The sequence below is a fragment of the Tachyglossus aculeatus genome, chromosome 4, assembly GCF_015852505.1.
Source record: "Tachyglossus aculeatus isolate mTacAcu1 chromosome 4, mTacAcu1.pri, whole genome shotgun sequence".
NCBI lineage: Eukaryota > Metazoa > Chordata > Mammalia > Monotremata > Tachyglossidae > Tachyglossus > Tachyglossus aculeatus.
In genome coordinates, this window is record NC_052069.1 from 103514520 (window position 1) to 103533516 (window position 18997).

The 18997-nt window shown below is 42.4% G+C and overlaps 1 protein-coding gene across 4 annotated transcripts in view; it reads left to right on the forward strand.

The window, feature by feature from the left end:
• Nucleotides 1–18997, forward strand: part of DENND1A (DENN domain containing 1A) — a 514969-nt gene that overhangs the window by 442646 nt on the left and 53326 nt on the right. For all 4 annotated transcript variants that reach the window (XM_038744796.1, XM_038744798.1, XM_038744797.1 and 1 more), the window contains exon 19: nt 4887–5015. In XM_038744796.1, coding sequence (XP_038600724.1) covers nt 4887–5015 — 129 coding nt within the window. The remainder of the gene's footprint in view (nt 1–4886; nt 5016–18997) is intronic.

Sequence of the window (18997 nt, forward strand, 5' to 3'; positions counted from 1 at the left end):
AGCTCTTTTGTAATTGAAAATCTAATGTTGTTCAGTATGTACATAATTTGGATTTTCTTCAGGGTTATCTACTTTCTTCTTGGGCTAATTTAAGGCTCTACGCAGGCTGACCTTACTGCCACTGAAAAAATTTCCTTCCCAATTTCAGCCAGGGTAACCCATCCTTGAGTCTTATAAGGCCATACCTCATCCCAACATCTCCCCTTCGGTTTCCACTGTGAAATAGAAGCTGTTTCTAACAATGATACAGTTTTAAAATGCGGTAGGCTAAGGATCTGCCTCCTGCAACTCTGCATAGCAATGATGACCTCTTAAATATAATCAAGAGCCCACTTTGCCCTTGGACTAGCTCTTGCCTTGGGTTTGAATTGCAAATGGAAAATGCGGGGTTGACCTATTGAGAGGTCATCCTGGTGTGTATAAGGTCCTTCTTTAATATGATGGTGGAGATTGAATGCTGCTCTGTTTCCATTCCTTGTTCATTTGTGGTACAGTATTTCAAAGCAGCAGAAATAGGAGTTTTCAGAGGTTCCTCATGACTGATAGCAAATAATTGTTACAGATACAGTGGTGTGGTTTTATTTTATATCTGCTACTCTTCAACAAAAAAAAGAAGTGAAGACCTATTTCTCTTCTTAACTAGAGGAAGGTGGAAAAGTTATACTGTTGCAGGGTCTTTTCTGAAGCCACACTGCATATAATTAGGCAGAAGAAATGCAAGGAAAACCAGCCTCAACTTTCAGGAGGGAAAATTTAGTTCACCTATGTAGCTCCATGATGTTACAGACATATGCAGCTTTGAATACCTCATCTCATAGAATTCAACCCAGCAGGACCCATGCACATTACAACCTCCCTCCAACCCCCCTTTAAAAAAAAAAAAGTTGACCCCACACACACATTTTCCCCCTCAGCTGTAGAAAGCTAAAAATGTGAAATTAACTAGTAATTTCCGCTCTAGGGTGATGTTATTTCACAATCATCAACACCATCGATATACTTTGTGCAAAACATTGTGCTAGGCACTAGCACTGATGGGAATTTTAAGGAACGGTTTCAATTCCCTGCCTTTGAGCAGTTTCCTATGAAATAGCCCTTTTTAAAAGTTTCTAAATAATGTTCATTTCCTTGAGAATCACAAAATGATTCCATTTTCATTCAGAGAATAGGTAGCTGATCCATAATTCTGTTTAACAAATATTTTTGCTACTAGGAGTTTACAGTTTGGGTATTTTAGTGAGGGAGGGGATGAAATATGAGGTTTTTTCTGTGTGTGCATGCGCACACTGGTAAAACAAACACTTTCACACCTTGTCATACAACTGTCACTTCCTTTTTCTAAACATTAAAACAGGGTCTCTGCCTCAATTCAGGGAATTCCTACATAGTCTAGTATCTTGATATCAGTATTCCTTTTTTTATTTGTGTTTTTCTTTAAGTACTCTCCTTGTGGTAGGTATTGGAAAAGAATATTGCTGCATGAGTTTGAGATAAATGAATAAATTAAACAAGAAGAACTCTGTGAGTCAAGATTTGAGGATAGCCCTTGGCTATTTAGTTGACACTGAGAAGCCTCTCGATGAAGTTTCACCCCTGCAGTCTAATGCTTCTGGAGTGACCTTTCTCTCTTTTCATTTCTTTCTAAAGCCAGTTTATAAATATGAGAGTACCTCCATTCTGAACTTCATGAACAACTTCGTGTGTGTGTGTGTGTGTGTGTGTGTGTGTGCATATGTGTGTAATTTGATTTGGAGTTTTTCAAGACAGAGTAACCTCAGGCAGATGTCTCCTACTTAACATACCTTGATTGAGTAGAAGCACTTTACCTCATGTTACCTCCAAGCAACCTATTAACATAAATCTAAGTATTTTGCCATAAAGAATTGACCTCACATCAGAGAGTTGGAAGAGATTCCCAGAACTTTACACCTATACCATGCAAGCTTACTTATCTAAGAAAGGCTATAAGCAGTTTTTCTAAGTTCTATGATTATTCTGTCCCCTTCCCCTTTCAGGAAAACCTAGATATCCACTGCTTGCCCACCCCGAGGCAAATTGTTCTCAGCAAAGTAACTGGGATCTCTGAAATTTGTCAGAGTGGTTCCTGGCAGCATTCTGTGCTAGGAGAAGTACTGACTATTTTTTATCCAATTCTTGACAACACTATCCCTTGTTCCATCTTCTCTGGGACAAATTCCAATCTGCTGTTTGGAAGACAAGTGGTTAGATTCCAATCTTCAGGTGAATATGCCCTTCTGTTGGTCACTTTCAAGAATTCTTCCATGCCATTTTCTTATCCATCCCCTTCAAGTTTTGCGATCTGAGGGATCAGTCTCCTTGCCCCAAAATAAACTTAACGAAGTTAATGTAACATGGCCCTATATCTTTTCAAACTACTACTAAATGTGCTAGCTTTCTCATGTAAGGAAAGGTGTCTGTTGGTGGGCATCACTGAGTGAGGATAGTAGACTCTTGCAGAAATAATAATTACAGTACCTGTTAAGCACTTTCTATGTGCCGACCACTATTCTAAGCAGTGGGGTAGATAAAAAAACAAATTATTCAGATTGGACACAGTCCTTTCCCACGTGGGGCTCACAGTCTAAGTAGGAGGGAAAGAAATACTGATGGAACTTGTAAAGAGTCTCAGGGGCTCAGTGAAAGTGCTCTCTGCTGTTTTTGAGCAGTTTTATTTTCCTTCTATCCTGATTCTAAGTTGCGTATTTGGGGAAGGCTCTCCCAGTGCTTAGAATAGTGCTTGGACCATAGCTTAACAAATGTCATAATTACTAAATATGCCCATTTACCCAATTCTTCCAAATATAGGTATTGTGTCCTTTTTCCTTTCCATCATCTTCTGGTTTTCAGTTAATAAAAACTTACTGGCCCAGCTTCCTGCCCATGCGTTATAGATGAAGCCTTTAAGTTTTTTCATTCCTGTATCTTTAGATGGAAAGGTACATTTCTCCTGCTGTCATTTCTCTGCTTGTCATTTTAATATTTGGAGTGAAGCAGCGTGGCTTAGTGGAAAGAGCACAGGCTTTGGAATCAGAGGTCACGGGTTCAAATGCCGGCTCCACTAATTTGTCAGCTGTGTGACCTTGGGCAAGTCACTTAACTTCTCTGTACCTCAGTTCCCTCATCTGTATAATGGGGGTTAAGACTGTGAGCCCCCTGTGGGACAACCTGATCACCTTGTATCCTCCCCAGCGCTTAGAACAGTGCTTTGCACACAGTAAGCGCTTAATAAATGCCATTATTATTATTATTATTATTAGGGACCATATTGCCAAGAGGAATGGTTTGTAACATTGTACAGAATAAGGAAGCATCTTTCCCCCAGATCCCACACCCCTTCTCCTCTTGCCCTTCCCAGTGAAACATCACTCCACCAGCTGGATCTGAAGAACTCTTTTACTTTCTGTCTGGGTTGAGCACAAACCTGTAGAGAATCCATTCACCTTTTTGCTTCTCTTGACCAATGCCCAGCACCCTGAGAACAGAGGAACCATTTATAATTGGCTGTCTATTTATTCTCTCATTATTGTTCCTCCAACAGATTGGAATTTGAGAGAGCATTCAAGGGTCATTTGATCAAAGCTAATCTGTCCCAAGCCAGCCTTGGGTTCTCTTTGCAAAGCTACTGTGGTATGTAGGTATGTCACTAGAGTTACAAAACGATGTCTCTTTTAACATCACTGCAGAAATGTGTGAGGTTTAGGTTCTTGACTAGTGAGACTATATTTCCCAGAAAACGGAGCAAGAGGTGGATGGCTACTTCCGTATTTTCAAGCGGCTTGTGTCTGTGTTTCTTTTCTGTATCCATCCCCAATGCAGAAAACTTTTAGAAGATGTAAGCTATTACCCCTCCCTATCCTCCTTTAACCACCCCTCCTCACATCCTCATTTTCCCCACTTTTTCCCTCAACCGTTCAAAGTAGATGTTATACTCTGAAGCATAGGTCTACAATTCTGTTTAGTGAAAAATTGTCAGGTGTTTCCCAAGAAAGAGTCTGTGAGTAGTCAAGAGTGTGCCAATATCCCACCATATAGATGTCCATTTTGATAGTTTGAATGTGAATATATGAATTCATTCCCAAATGCCAATTAGTAAGCTATGATATTTATTAAAAGCTTTCTAAATGTCAAGAACTATGTAAAACGCCGGGGTAAATTCAAGATATCAGATCTAACTTGATCCCCCATTTTACAGGCGAGGAAACTGAGGCACAGAAAGGTTAAGTAACTTGCCCAAGATCACATAGGCCAGTAGCCAAGCTGGGGTTAGGAATGCAGGTCTCTTGGCTCCTAATCCTGTGTTCTTTTTACAAGGAACCTGTGTTTTGGACTTGGAGTTAATTCCACCCAACGGAAGCTCATGACTTTAGCAAGCCATTTTGTTCCTGGTGCCTTTGGGGATAGACTGAACTATTTAAAACATAATACACATTAAACACTGGGAGACTCATCCAAAGGAACTTTTCCAAGCCAGTCTTGCACATATTTGGCCTTTACATCCACCAATTATTTGTTGTTTTTGTAAAGAGAATGTGAAATCTTAAGCCAAATATTGAAAACACTATTTAGATCTCTCCAGTATGCAAAAGGCCCCAAATTAGGCCCTGCTCTTTTCTATTTCTAGGGAGTCAGAGAGGGTTTAGGGAGTATACCAAATGAGCATGAACCTTCAGTTCCCTCCACTTGAGACCCATCAACTGGGGATCTTATTAGCTCTCCAAAGTTATGAATGTGTTTTGTACACTGTGCTGTTTTTCCGCACTCATGTCGGCTTGTAGCTTCAGAATGCTTAGCGTCCCTCCCTCCTGTCCCTCATTTTAGAGTAAGTGCATTCTCAACAATAACATCCTTCTTTTGCCACCACGTAGGACATTGCTGAGAATGGCTGTACCCCAGCCCCGGAAGAGCTACCAAAAACCGCACCATCCCCGTTGGTGGAGAAGAAGGATCCCAAGCTTCGGGAAGACAGACGGCCAATCACAGTGCACTTTGGGCAGGTATGGGTACCATGTTTAGGTTAAATTTGTAATGAATTGACCACGTTTATTCTGATTGTCATTTTAAAACCTTTTTTCCTGATTTTCCTCTCCTGTTCCTTTTGTCATTTGTTGACATGGCTCCTGTGAAGTTCGTTTGTTTTTTTAAAATGGAAATTGAAAAAAGCCATTTCTAAAGCACATTTTCCCACAAAGATTATTTTTGTAGTGAAGCATCAAGATAAAATTGTAAACTCTTTTGATTGTTGATTAAACCCTTTAAGTGCCACACCCCCTGCACTTTGAGGCATACTATTTAAGGTGCTTCTATTTGGTAACCAGCTCATTATAACATTTTAGCATTTTAGACTTTTGCATGCTCCTTACCATAATAAGAAACAAGCTAAGGCTTTAAAAAAATCAATTAGAAGTTCTGTATTTATGTGCTCTCTAAAAATCAGTATTAGCAGAGTGATCCAAAGAATAAACATGATTCAAGTAATTCATTTATGAAATAAATGTTTTCAAGTCTCTCTTAGTATTTAGCAAAAGGTACATTCATCTGATTTGGGTTACTGAAGAAAGAAAATTGTTTTTTATCAGTTTTTCCAAATTATGTTTTGTGTCTACTCTTATATAATTGCTCCTCACTAAGTGGAATGATTTAATGATGAAAATAAGTGAAACTTATGAAATGATGTTTATTAGATGCAGGATCCTAATCCAATAGGGAAAGCAAGACTGGCATGGGAGAATATGCAGCAGGTTTTCAAACTACCTGAAAAAGGCTTTCTGGCTGAATTTTTATTCTTTGACTATTCTTTGACCAGGATTCATTTTCATTAGTTTAGTAAGGGATGGGTAATTGAGGTGAATTTACAAAATTTGTCACTTGCAACTTTATTGCTCCTTTTAAGAATTTATGAATACTGTGTGATGGTACAGGGGAAAAGACTCTCTTTTGTTTTGAACTGGAAATTGTTGTCATAGGTTATTCATTCAAATTGTGAATTTACAGAGATTGCAAAATTGTTCTCCTCTCAACCAGTGGCCTTCAGTTAAAATATTCACACACCCTACCTTAATTTCTCTGTCATTGTAGCTTCCAGATTTTAGATTTAAAGGAATGTTGTAATATTTTAATGCCTTAATGAAGAAGGCAGTGTGCTGACTTTCACCTCAAACCATTCCATCTGTTTATGGTTTCTGTAAATTACTTTAAGCTTCTCTCTTTCTCAAAGATCAAAACTCCTTTCTTATGGCATCAGTAAGAGGGGAAGTCTCACTTACAAAATAGTTACTTCCATTGCATAATAAATGGTATCAACTCCTCCCCACCCCCAAACAAAAAGATTCAGAATGATCTGGAGTGCCAAGTTTAAGGCTATCTTGTTTCTGCCTTTTGTCTTGACATCAGCTCTCTGTGCTCCCAGATTCGCAATACTTTTTTAAGGGCAGTAAAAGGAATAAGAGGGGTTCAGAATATCAAAAAGGATCCATTTTAAAAGTGCAAATGTGCTTGCTTCTTTCCACTTCAGTGATAAGGTGGAAATGCTGTAATGCCATTTGCAGTTAAAGTAGAATAAGGTGGTGGGGGAGGGAATAAACAATTAAAAAGCCACCCGAAAACTCTGTTGAAATAAGAGCTATTTATGCCTTTGCAGATCTGCAAACTGAAGAGGATGAAAGCTGCTTTTTTCTCATTGTCACTTGCTTTACATGTCTGCTAGCATTATTCTAGTGTATGTGGCGAAGGTAGAATTTTTTAAAATGCATGCATGCGGATTAGGGTCAAGCCCTTAGTATCAGTAATGCAGTTGGCTCGCCTGTACAGCTGCAGCACTAGAGTCTACCCACAGCAACAAGATGCCTTAATTGAGACATGCTGTCAAAGTGACAAACACATTTGCATACAGTCTATTTATTTTCGCTGGAAAGGTCTGCAGTCTGCTGTTGGTTGAATATTCTTAATCAGCTTGCTGTAAGTGAGCCGGCAGCTAGCTGTCCTGTGCCTAGTGCTTTTCTTCATTACATGACAGATTAGCCAAAGGGGGATGGGCTAGAACAGCAGCAAAACCCTGTGAATTTTAACTCTTTATGCCTTAACCTCGTGGCAGGTTCGTTTCTGGATGCATCCAGCACTGTCTCATTTTGAACCATCGTTATTATTTGCCTTTTTACTAAATCTACATTGTCATGAAAAAGGCTGGAAAAATATCATAGGACAGCAAAATATTTAATGCGGAGATGCTTGACTTAAAATACCAAGATTCTCATGTTTGCACATGCCTACTAGTTTAACTGTATTATATTTTGCAGTGGGGGCTTGTGATGCGTGGCTTTGCCTATTCAATTTAAAGCAAAGTTCTATTCAGCTGCTTAATTAGGGTCGGAGAGTGTCTCAAGTAATGGGCCCAGATATCGTGGGTAGATTTCTAGGCTGAGGAGCTCTAAGCAAAGATTGCTTACGCTGAGGAGTGTAATTAAGATTTGAGGCTAGTGGTTCTGCCCTGGAGTTGGAAATGCCTCTAACCCTTATCCTTCATTCATTCAATTGTATTTATTGAGCACTTACTGTGTGCAGAGCACTGTATTAAACACTTGGGAGAGTACACTACAACAATAAAAAGACACATTCCCTTCCTCTGAGCCTTTGGGGCTCTAGATCTGGCTCTGGCCCTGCCCTTTGGTTGCACCTTAGAACTCCTTTCAAGACCAGACCAAATCCTATGTAGACTGTGATCTCCATGTGGGATGGGGACTGTGTCTGGCCTGACTATCCTGTTTGTACCCCAGCACTTAGTACAGTGCATGTAGCAATCCCTTAACAAATACCACAGTTATCATCATCATCATTATTATTCATTCATTCAATCAATCGTATTTATTGAGCGTTTACTGTGTGCAGAGCACTGTACTAAGCGCTTGGGAAGTACAAGTTGGCAACATAGAGATTATTATTCCTGGGAGATAACATCAAAGGGCATAGGAGAACTTGGGGTCTGACACAGGACAAATAAAGGACCCAGGATTCTCACTTTTTTTATTGCAGTTGCTTCCCTTTTTAGAGAGAAGAACTTGTCTATATGGTGGAGAGAGTCCCCACATTGTTCTCCCAAAGGGAGGTTACAAGAGTGCCTGGGATTTTTTTCATTTATTTGTTCCTAGAAACAAAAGTTACTTTGAATTGTGAAAAAGAGGTAACACAAGATCCAGGACCGGCCAGCCTGGTGTGACACTGCTTTGTCCCCTACCTAGGAATAACCTCCTAGGTCAGATTCATGTTTCCCAAGAACAGAAATTATTCAGCACTGTGGGGAAGGCCCTCAGGGTGCCCTGCCTTCATAAAAGCTGGGTTTTCTACCTTCTGGTCCCAAGGCTTTTTTTTTTTCTTTTTAATGGTATTTGTTAAGTGCTTACTATGTGCCAGGCACTGTACTAAAGCACTGGGGTAGCTACAGGTTAATTAAGTTGCAACAGCTTCTGCAATATTCACCTTCAAAAGGAAAACGTTCAATTTGTCACCCAATAATGATGGCATTTTATTAAGCACTTACTATGTGCAAAGCACTGTTCTAAACGCTGGGGAGGTTACAAGGTGATCAGGTTGTCCCTTGGGGGGCTCACAGTCTTAATCCCCATTTTACAGATGAGGTAATTGAGGCCCAGAGAAGTTAAGTGACTTGCCCAAAGTCACACAGCTGACAATTGGCAGAGCCAAGAGTTGAACCCATGACCTCGGACTCCAAAGCTCATGCTCTTTCAACTGAGCCACATATTGATTCTTTCTTTATATCAATCAATGGTATTTATTAAGTGATTACTATGTGCAGAGAGCACTGTACTAAGCACTTGGGAAATACAACACAGTAGAGTTAGTATATGAGAGTCCCACCCACAAGGTGCCTACAATTTAGTGGAGGAATTTTCTGAATCTGCCCTACCTCCGCCCAAACTGGTCCAAGTACATATCCTACCTTGACTCCTTTTTTTTTAATGGTATCTGTTGGGCACTTAATGTGTTTCAGGCACTGTACTGTGTGCTGGGCTAGATACAAGCTAATCAGTTTGGTCACAGTCCATGTCCCACATGGGGCTCACAGTCTTAATTCCCATTTTACAGATAAAGTAACTGTGTGTCCAAGGTCACACAGCAAGCAAGTGGCAGAACCAGGATTAGAACCCAGATCTCTGATTCCCGGGGTTGTGCCTATGCCTAAGAAATTGTGACAGGCCATGCTGCTTCTTCCAGTCCACAGATCAGTGTTATACTAGTGCAGTGCTTTTTTGTTTGTTTGTTTAATGTTATTTTTTAAGCACTTACCATGTGCCAGGCACTGCACTAAGCACTGGGCTAGATGCAAGTTAATCAGATTAGACAACACAGTCCCTGTCCACTTGGGGCTCACAGTGTAAATAGGAGAGCAGGTATTGAATCTCCATTTTACAGTTGAAGAAACTGAGGAGTGACTTGCCCAACGTAACAGCAAGCAAGTGTCAGAGCTGGAATTAGAACTCAGATCCTCTGACTTGCAGGCCTGTGGCTCTTTCCACTAGACCATGCTGCTTTCCTTGCCTCTTCTTTCCCATAGAAGTGTTACCCCACTTTACACCTTCAGGAACACTGTGGGGTTGTGGGAAACCACCAACACTTGCTCTAAAACAGGATAAAAGTCTTCAGTAAATCTCAGCCCTCTGACAATGTAGGAAGTTTGCCTTTTTGCCTGTGGGATAATTAAGATGATTGACTGACTCTCCTACTCAGAACCTGGGTTTCAGAATCTAAGTTTGTATTCATGCCACCTGAGTAGTGGCATGCTTCAGTGAGAGATTTCACTCTGAGGGTAAGATTGGACGGGATGCCCCCACTCCACCTCCCTAGGAGCATCTTGGTAAACGGCTTCAGGGCTCTTCCACTTTGCTCTTTTCCTAATTGATTAATCAGAAGAAAAATTAATGTCTGGCTTTCCAGTCAGATCAATTCCAGAGGGTGTGGGTTGAAAGCCCTCCTTTCCTTTCCCAAAACTAAATGAGTATTCTTTCAGCGATTGAGGGGTGAGTTCCACAAGCCAACAGGGAGCGCCCACGGAGAAACTCTTACGCCAAACCAAAGTAATACAATGGATCTCACAGACTTAGGACTACCCTTGATTTGGCTACTTTCCACATAGAAGCCCATTGTTGGCACTTAATTGTCTCAGTTTTTGTACAGACACATCATCCTGGCATTCCATCCTAAGAGCCAGATACTTGGGTTCCATGTTCACTGGGAAATTCAGGCCAGTGCCAGGAAAGTTCTTTCATCGTTTCCCTATTTCGAACTCAAAAAACAGCACACCCAGTAAATGAAGCTGGGCTCTCACAGAACTAGTAGGTAGTTTGAATAACTTCTTTTGCTGTCTGAGCTTTAAGTTAGTCTTATTTGAAATTTTGGTTAGCACTTTAATTAGTACATTTGTATTTGCCTTTGACTAGAAAAATGAGATCCCTCTAGTGGTTTCACACCCGCTCGCCCACATCCTGCTTCTGGCCTTGATGCCCTCCCTCTTCATATCTGGCAGACAATTACTCTGCTCACCTTCAAAGTCTTATACAAGTCACATCTCTTCCAAGAGGCCTTCCCTGACTAAGTCCTCATTTCCTTTAGTCTCAGTCCCATCTGCGTCACACTTTGTCCCCTCTATTCACCCCGCACCCAACCCCACAGCCCATTTATTTATATTAATATCTGTGTTGTCGTTCCCCCCCCCCCCCCCGCCCCAGAGTCTAAGCTCATTGTGAGCAGGGAATGTGTCTGTTATATTGTGGTGTTCTCTTCCAAGTTTCTAGTAAAGTGCTGTGCAAACAGTAAGTGGTCAATTAATATGATTAATTGATTATTAATTACAATTATTATTAAAGAACCACACCCCTCGTGTTAGCTAGAGCCATGTAATTAAAGAAGTTGAATTCAACTACCATTTCATATTGTAACTATTTTTATGGCTTCTAAAAGAACTGATGAGAAAAGATAAGTTAAAGAAAAGTACCATGTTTATGATTGAACTGATTCCATAAATGCAATATATAGAGTTGTGCACATAGTAAGCTCATAGTATATACCATTGGTTGATTGGTTAATACACATGAAAGAAAACAGGTAACTTTATCCCGTTAGCTTTACCACTGCCAGGTTCTAAATTATGCTGAATAATTAAGGATTATTCCAGAAGTCTATGGAAATTGAGAACCGTCTGCTCCCAAATTGGCCCCAAATAGCTGCCCTAACCGGTGAGCTGAAAAATTAAACATTGCACACCTCATGGCAGGAACCCTGCAGGTCAAGTATGTTTTCTGGGGTAAAAATCAACGAATCAGTTGTATTTATCAAGCCCTTACTGTGTGCAGATCACTGTACTAAGTGCTTGGGATTGTACAACGGCGTTGGTAGCCACATTCCCTGCCCACAGCAAGCTTACAGTTTAGAAGGGGAGACAGACATTAATATAAATGAATAATTTATGAAATATAATTACAGATATGTACATATAAGTGCTGTGAGGCTGAGGGTGGGGCAAATACCAAAAGCCCAAAGATCATAGATCCAAGTGCATAGATGATGGAGAAGGGAGAGGGAGGTGGGGAAATGAAGGTTTAACAGGAAAAGGCCTCTTGAAGAAGATGTGACCTTAATAAGACTTTGAAGGTGGAGAGAATGGTGGTCAGGCATATATGGAACGGGAGGAAGTTCCAGGTCAGAGGGAGGTTGTGGGAAAGGGGTCAGTGGTGAAATAGATGAGATGGAGCATGGTGAGTAAGCTGATGCTAAAGGAGTGAAATGTGTGAGCTGGGCTGTAATAATAATAATAATAATAATAGTAATGATGATGGTATATCGTTAAGCGCTTACTATGTGCAAAGCACTCTTCTAAACTCTGGGGGAGATACAAGGTGATCAGGTTGTCCCACGTGGGGCTCACAGTCTTAATCCCCATTTTACAGAGGAGGGAACTGAGGCACAGAGAAGTGAAGTAACTTGCCCAAAGTCACACAGCTGACAAGTGGCCGAGCCGGGTTTAGAACCCATGACCTCTGACTCCCAAGCCTGGGCTCTTTCCAGTGAGCCATGCTGCTTCTCTAAGGAGATCAGTAAGGAAAGGTAGAAGGGAGCAAACTGATTGAGAACTTTAATCATTTATTCTTTTCTCCCCTTGCTCCATCATTACCTTTCCCCATGTCTGTATCCAAAGGAAGGTTGATTCAGAAAGGGTTGATGTAGAGAACCTTCCCTTGGGATTTATTTTCCCTTCGAAAACAACTCTTCACTTGTCCCCCAGAAGAAGGTAGAAATGTGCAAGCTGCACATACCTGAAGCAGGGAATCCCTGTCGTTCCTTGAAGTATTGTGTGAGCAAAGATGCTAATTAAACATTTCATCTGACTTGCAATAATTCCAAACAAGATTGATATTTATCTGATGCCAGATGCTTCATACTTAGAGAGTTGAGTCAGTCTCCAGGCAGCCAGAATTAGGTGAATTGGTATTGGTTTCCGTTTAACTCAAAAGAAAGGAGGAGCTGTTTGAAGCTTAATTGTCAGTTAAATAAATCCTCAGCAGTTCCTTATAGAGCTGTTTGTGTCCTGACCCACACTTCACCAGCCTGACGAGTTACCTCACCCACCCATCAGAACTACAAAGCCCTTCAAAGCCCTACTGAGAGCTCACCTTCCCTTCAAAGCCCTACTGAGAGCTCACCTCCTCCAGGAGGCCTTCCCAGACTGAGCCCCCTCCTTCCTCTCCCCCTCCTCCCCCTCCCCCCGACTTACCTCCTTCCCCCCCCACAGCACCTGTATATATGTATAGATGCTTGTACGTATTTATTACTCTTTATTTTATTTGTACATATTTATTCTGTTTATTTTATTTTGTTAATATGTTTTGTTGTCTGTCTCTCCCTTCTAGACTGTGAGCCCGCTGTTGGGTAGGGACCATCTCTATATGTTGCCAACTTGTACTTCCCAAGCGCTTAGTATAGTACTCTGCACACAGTAAGCGCTCAATAAACACGATTGAATGAATGAATGAATGAACCACAAAAGAACTCCCTTGCTCTATCTCAACATGGTATTTGTATTGAGAAGTTGTGTCCTTCCTATCATGCTTTGAACAATTCCCTCCTTCAGCACACCACAGTAAGCCCTCCTTATTTGCACACTCCAATGGGGTTGGGAGTCACGATGCAATCTACTTTCCCATTCTGATAGATGTGATGATATGAGTATTAAAACCCCAAGTTTTTCAGGGTGTTGGCTATAGTCAATCAGTCAATTGTATTTACTGAGCACTTACTATGTGCAGAGCACTGTACTAATTGCTTGGGAGAGTACAGTAAAACAGTATCATAGACACGTTCCCTGCCCACAAGCTGAGCCCCAGAAATTTCCCTTGGGAAATGGGAATTGCTTAGGGGCAGGGGAATTCCACGAGCAAATGCTCATCCAACCAAACTCCTGGCTTTTGCTTCTCGTGCCCTCATTAATGGACTCCGTTCCTTCTCTGGTCATGGGATAACCGCAACAGGATGTCATATGAAACCAAAATATGCCCCAAGCTCTCCAAAAGTCTCCTCTGGGTTTTTCAAATTATGTGTAAAATAGAACTCCTCATCTCCCCACCCAAACCCTATCCTCCCCTTGTCTCTCCCGTCACCGTAGACAACACGGTGATCCTCCCTGTCTCACAAGCCTGTTACCCTGACATTATCCTTGAGTCATCTCTTTCATCCCATCCACATATTCCCTCTTTCACTGAATCATGTCGGTTCTACTGTCATAGTGTGGATAAATTCTACCCTTCCCTCTTCATACAAACAGTTACTAACTTACCATACACTGCATTGAAGACTGCATCAGCCTCCTCCCTGCTGTTCTTTCAGCCTCCTGTCTCTCCCCATTCCAGTCCTTACTTTGTTGTGCTGCCCAGATCATTTTTCTACAAACATTCAGTCCACATCTCCCCACTCCTCAAGAATCTCCAGCCGTTGCCCATCCTCCTTTGCATCAAACAGCAACTTCTTGCCATCTTGCCCCCTCCTACATTACCTCGCTGTTTTCCTACTTCAGCCCAGCCCTCGCACTTCACTCCCATATGCCAACTTACTCACTCTACCTCAGTCTCCTCTAATTTGCCACAAATCCCTTTGCCTATAACCTCCCTCTGGCCTGGAATTGCCTCCCCTTTCATGTCCTACAGACCACCACTCTCCCCAACTTCAAAGCCTTATTAAAATCACACCTCCTCCAGGAGGTCTTCCCCAATTAAGCCTTCTTTGGCCCAGCTCCCTCTCTCTCCTGCATCATCTGTGCACTTGATATTCACTCCACCCTGAGCTCCACAGCTCTAAGTATATATTCATAATGTATGTTAATGTCTGTCTCCCCTTCTAGGCTTCTTGTGGGCAGGAATATTTCTACCAGCTTTATGGTCTTGTGCTCACCCAAGCACTTATAATAGAGCCCTGCACACTGTGCTCAATAAATGCCTTTGATTGATTGAGTTGAATCAGAACCTGTAAACCCAAATGCCACCAGATGCTTGTAGCCACAGTCTCTTCTTCCCACTTATACTCTTAGAATTTGAGTCTCCTCCAGCCCTCTCCACCGAAAGGCAAGGGTCATGTCTAATTCCCACATGTGTAGCCTCTCCCAATGCTTTAGTATACTGTGCTGCGCCCAATAAGCACTTAACAAATGCTCTTATTACTTTGGTGTTCCAGGGGCTATCCTAATGCAGTAGGAGTATGGGAACAATACTGCTGCTGGCTTCATTGTTGCTGGTGTCATTGCTGGGGTTGGCCATAATAGCCAGAACTTGCTGGGAGGCCTCCCTTGAGGCTTTCTCCCCATTCAGGCCTCCATTCCAGGAGCTGAGGAAGTGGGTGGATTGTGGAACATGAGGAACATCTCTGGATGATAATGAGGCTATAGTGATTGACGGTCTTTGTGATTATCTTGGTCTTTGTGATTATCTCGGGTTTCTTTCATTTCAGGAGCATTGCAGGTCGTTATTACCTAGGGGGCAGTCAAATGGAAGTAGAGAGTCATTTGGCACTCATTCTAGAACAGCTCCCACCGCCACTACCTACAAAGAAAATGTCGAGAGTAGCAAGGTTAAACTAAGGGGTCTGATTCAGGGTTTCTTCTCAGATCTGTGTCAACATTGAAAGGGGAGTTTTATCACTGTAGGGAAGGGGGAAAGGCTCTTGAAATGTTGTATATGAATTATATCCCTAAAGAATCAAAATACTGCAGTTGTGAGGCCTTCAGAAACGGAAGGGATATGTTGTTCCCATTACCTTGGTTGCTAATAGTTCTCTCACTGAGTCAGAAAGCAACAGTAGGAGGTGAATTAGTTGCTCATTGGAATATTCCTTCTACTCAATAGTTCCTCCTCCTGATCATAATCTCCACAAGTCTACCAACTCTATTATATCAGACCTCCCCAGGTGCTTGGAATAGGACTCGATATCTAGTAACCTCTCAATAAAGATGATCAACTGATTCCTCTGAACTCGATTACTGCTTCCCAGTGTTTTTAGATTTTCAGAAGCTTCTGGGATCGCTTAGGGTGGAGTTAAACTGTGAGGTTTGTTTTTATGTGCAAATCGCTCACGAGGTGTGGATGGCTCGGTAAAGATAGTTCATCATGCCAGCTCTCAGATGTGTGGTAAGATATTCCTTATGGATTTTCATTCAGTTCAGGCAATCACCCTCTTAGAAGAAAGGTAGGCCTGATGAGACAGGGACATGAGCTAGTATCACAGGGGTTTGTATAAGCAGGGGAGATTTGCGGAGATGACCATAAATCCCTGGTAATGGAGACTAGTGTTTGTTGCCCAGTGTCACTTGTATTTTCACCTCAGGACTCGTACTATTTGACCTGAATAAAGTACAGGCCCAGATGAATGGCTGTATTGTGTGGAGAATGTTTTCCCAAAAACTTAAGGGCAATGTGTTAGATTCTGTACACAGAACCAGTCCAACATGATGACGTAGCCCTATCGGTAAGAAAAAAGTACACCTGCCTTCCTCCTCCCTTCATTTATTCCTCCCTCCTAGTCGTTGGGGCTTTCTTGCTCCCTGAACTCAGCCTCCTCGTCCCTTATCAGTCAGTCATATTTATTGAGCATTTACAGAGCGCAGAGCATTGTACTATGCTTTTGGGAGAGCACAATATAACAGAGTTTCTAGACATTCCCTGTCCACAAGGAGTTTATAGTCTACAAGGGGAGACAGACATTAATATAAATAAATTATGGATATATACATAAGTGCTGTGGGCCTGAGGGAGAAGTGAATAAAGGGTGCAGATCCAAGTGCAAGGGCAACACAGAAGGGAGCAGGAGAAGAGGAAATGAGGGCTTAGTCTGGAAAGGCCTCTTCTATGCTCCATGCTATCACCATGCTTCATTTTTTTTTTAACTTGGTGTATAGCAACAAAGCTGCTTCTCAGCTTGGCCTAGTGGTAAGAACACGGGCCTGGGGCTCAGAGTACCTGGGTTTTAAGCCCGGCTCCACCACCGTCTGCCGTGTGACCTTGGTCAATTCACTTAACTGCTCTTGGCCCCAGTTCCCCCATTTTCAAAGTGGAGATTCAATACCTGTCTCCCTCCTATTTAGACTGTGAGCCCCATGTGGGACCTGATTATCTTGTATCCATCCCAGAGTTTAGTGCGGTGCTTGGTACATAGTTAGTGCTTAACAAATACCAAAATTATTAGAGCAACTGTTTCTGCTGCTGGCACAGCTATTTCTTTCCAGTCCTTCCATTGGGTCACCACGGGCCTTCCAACCCCAGCCAGAATGGGGAAGGACAAGGGAGGGGAGGAGTCACACAACAGCACTGGCAGCAGTTGTCTCCGTCGGTCCCTGTGGGTCCAGCGTGGCTTAGTGAAAAGAGCACGAGCCTGGAAGTCAAAGGCCCTGGGTTCTAATTCCCCCCCTTGCCTAAAATGCCCTCCCTCCGCACATCCGCCAAGCTAGCTCTCTTCCTCCCTTCAAAGCCCTACTGAGAGCTCTTCTCCTCCAGAGGCCTTCCCAGACTGAGCCCCCTCCTTCCTCTCTTCCTCTCCATCCCCCGCGCCCTACTTCCTTCCCCTCCCCCCAGTACCTGTATATATGTTTGTACAGATTTATTACTCTATTTTACTTGTATATATTTACTATTCTGTATATTTTGTTAATGATGTGCATCTAGCTCTACTTCTGTGTATTCTGATGACTTGACACCTGTCCACATGTTTTGTTTTGTTGTCTGTCTCCCCCTTCTAGACTGTGAGCCCATTGTTGGGTAGGGACTGTCTCTATATGTTGCCAACTTGTACTTCCCAAGCACTTAGTACAGTGCTCTGCACACAGTAAGCTCTCAGTAAATACGATTGAATGAATGAATGAATGAATGAATAATTCCAGTTCTGCCAGGTGCCTGCTGTGTGACCTTGGGTAACTCACTTAACTCTTCTGGGCCTCAGTTTCCTCACCTGTAAAATGGGGATTCAATATAAGTCCTCCCTCCTACTTAGACTAGGATCCCCATGAGGGACAAGGACTAGGTCTGATCAACATGTATCAACAATAGCACTTGGAACACTGATTGATGCACAGTAAGCACCTAACAAATATAATAATTATAACAATAATAGTATGGCCAGGGCTAAGAATCAAATCAATCAATGACATTTATTGAGTGCTTACTGTGTGCAGGGAAGGGTGGGGCGCTCAGCTGGAAACTGAGGTGCAGTGCTTCATGGGACACAGTCCTGCTGGGAGAGAGTTGGCACTAGATACGGTACCTGGTACCAAGCTGGGAGAAAACGGCCTTGATCTGGCTGCGCTTGTGAGCCGCAGGAGGCCTGTGTGGCGAGGGGCCATGGAGGTCCATGTGGCCAAGGGCCACAAGGCCGTTGTGGCCAGGATCCATGGAGCCCCATATGGCTAGGGGCCATGGAGATTCATGTGGGTAGGTGCCGCAGAGGCCCATGTGGCCTGGGCCCTGGGGCTAGGGGCCATGGCGGCTCATGTAACCAGGGGGTGTGGAGGCCCATGCAGCTTTAGGTAGGTTGCTGCAGTAGTGCTGTGAGCATCACTGGTTTGAATTGAGTTCCTTGCTGCAATTAGATATGATGTTGGCTGTGGGGCTTATGAATCCTAGGTGCCTTAGCAATCAGTACGTGACAAATCTCCAGATGTGGGAAGTTCAGAGCCTGATAATATATTTTTCCCCAGTCAATTCAATTGATTTGTATATTTCTTGAGTGTCTATGTATTTATTGAGTGCCTACTGACTGCTAGGCCCTGTACTAAAGGCTTGGGAGAATGTGGTGGAAGCAAGATATGTCCCCTGCCCCCAAAGAGTTTACAGTCTAATGCAGGGAAAGACAGAGGAACGGTAGCCCAAAACTATTTACAAGTAGTGGGAGTAAGAGGAAGAGCAAGACTCTAGTAGGAAGTAATAGAATTGTATCTTTACTTTGTGAGGAGCACTGTGGCCTAGTAGAAACAGCATGAGCCTGGGTGTCAGAGGACCTGTGTTCTAATCCTGGCTCTGCCTTGGGCAAGTCACTTAACTTCACTATGCCTCAGTTTCCTCATCTGTAAAATGGGGATTCAGTTTTTTTCTCCCTCCTACTCAAGACTGTGAACCTCATTTTGGACAGGGGCTATCTCCAGCCTGATTAACTTTTATCTAACCCAATCAATCAATAATATTTATTGAGGACCTACTATGTGCAGAGCACTGTTCTAAGTGCTCAGGAGAGTACAATTCTTAGAGCAGTTCTTGGTTCAAAGTACATGCGTAACAAATACCATAATAATAATAATGGATCAAGATAATATATTTTATCATCAATTTGCTCATGCTGTTCAAGAGCTTCTGTAATATTACTGTAAATTTCATTTGCATTTTAAGACATAATATTAAATAAAATTGCAATCAGAGAGCAGGTAAAACAAGCTTCTTCCAAG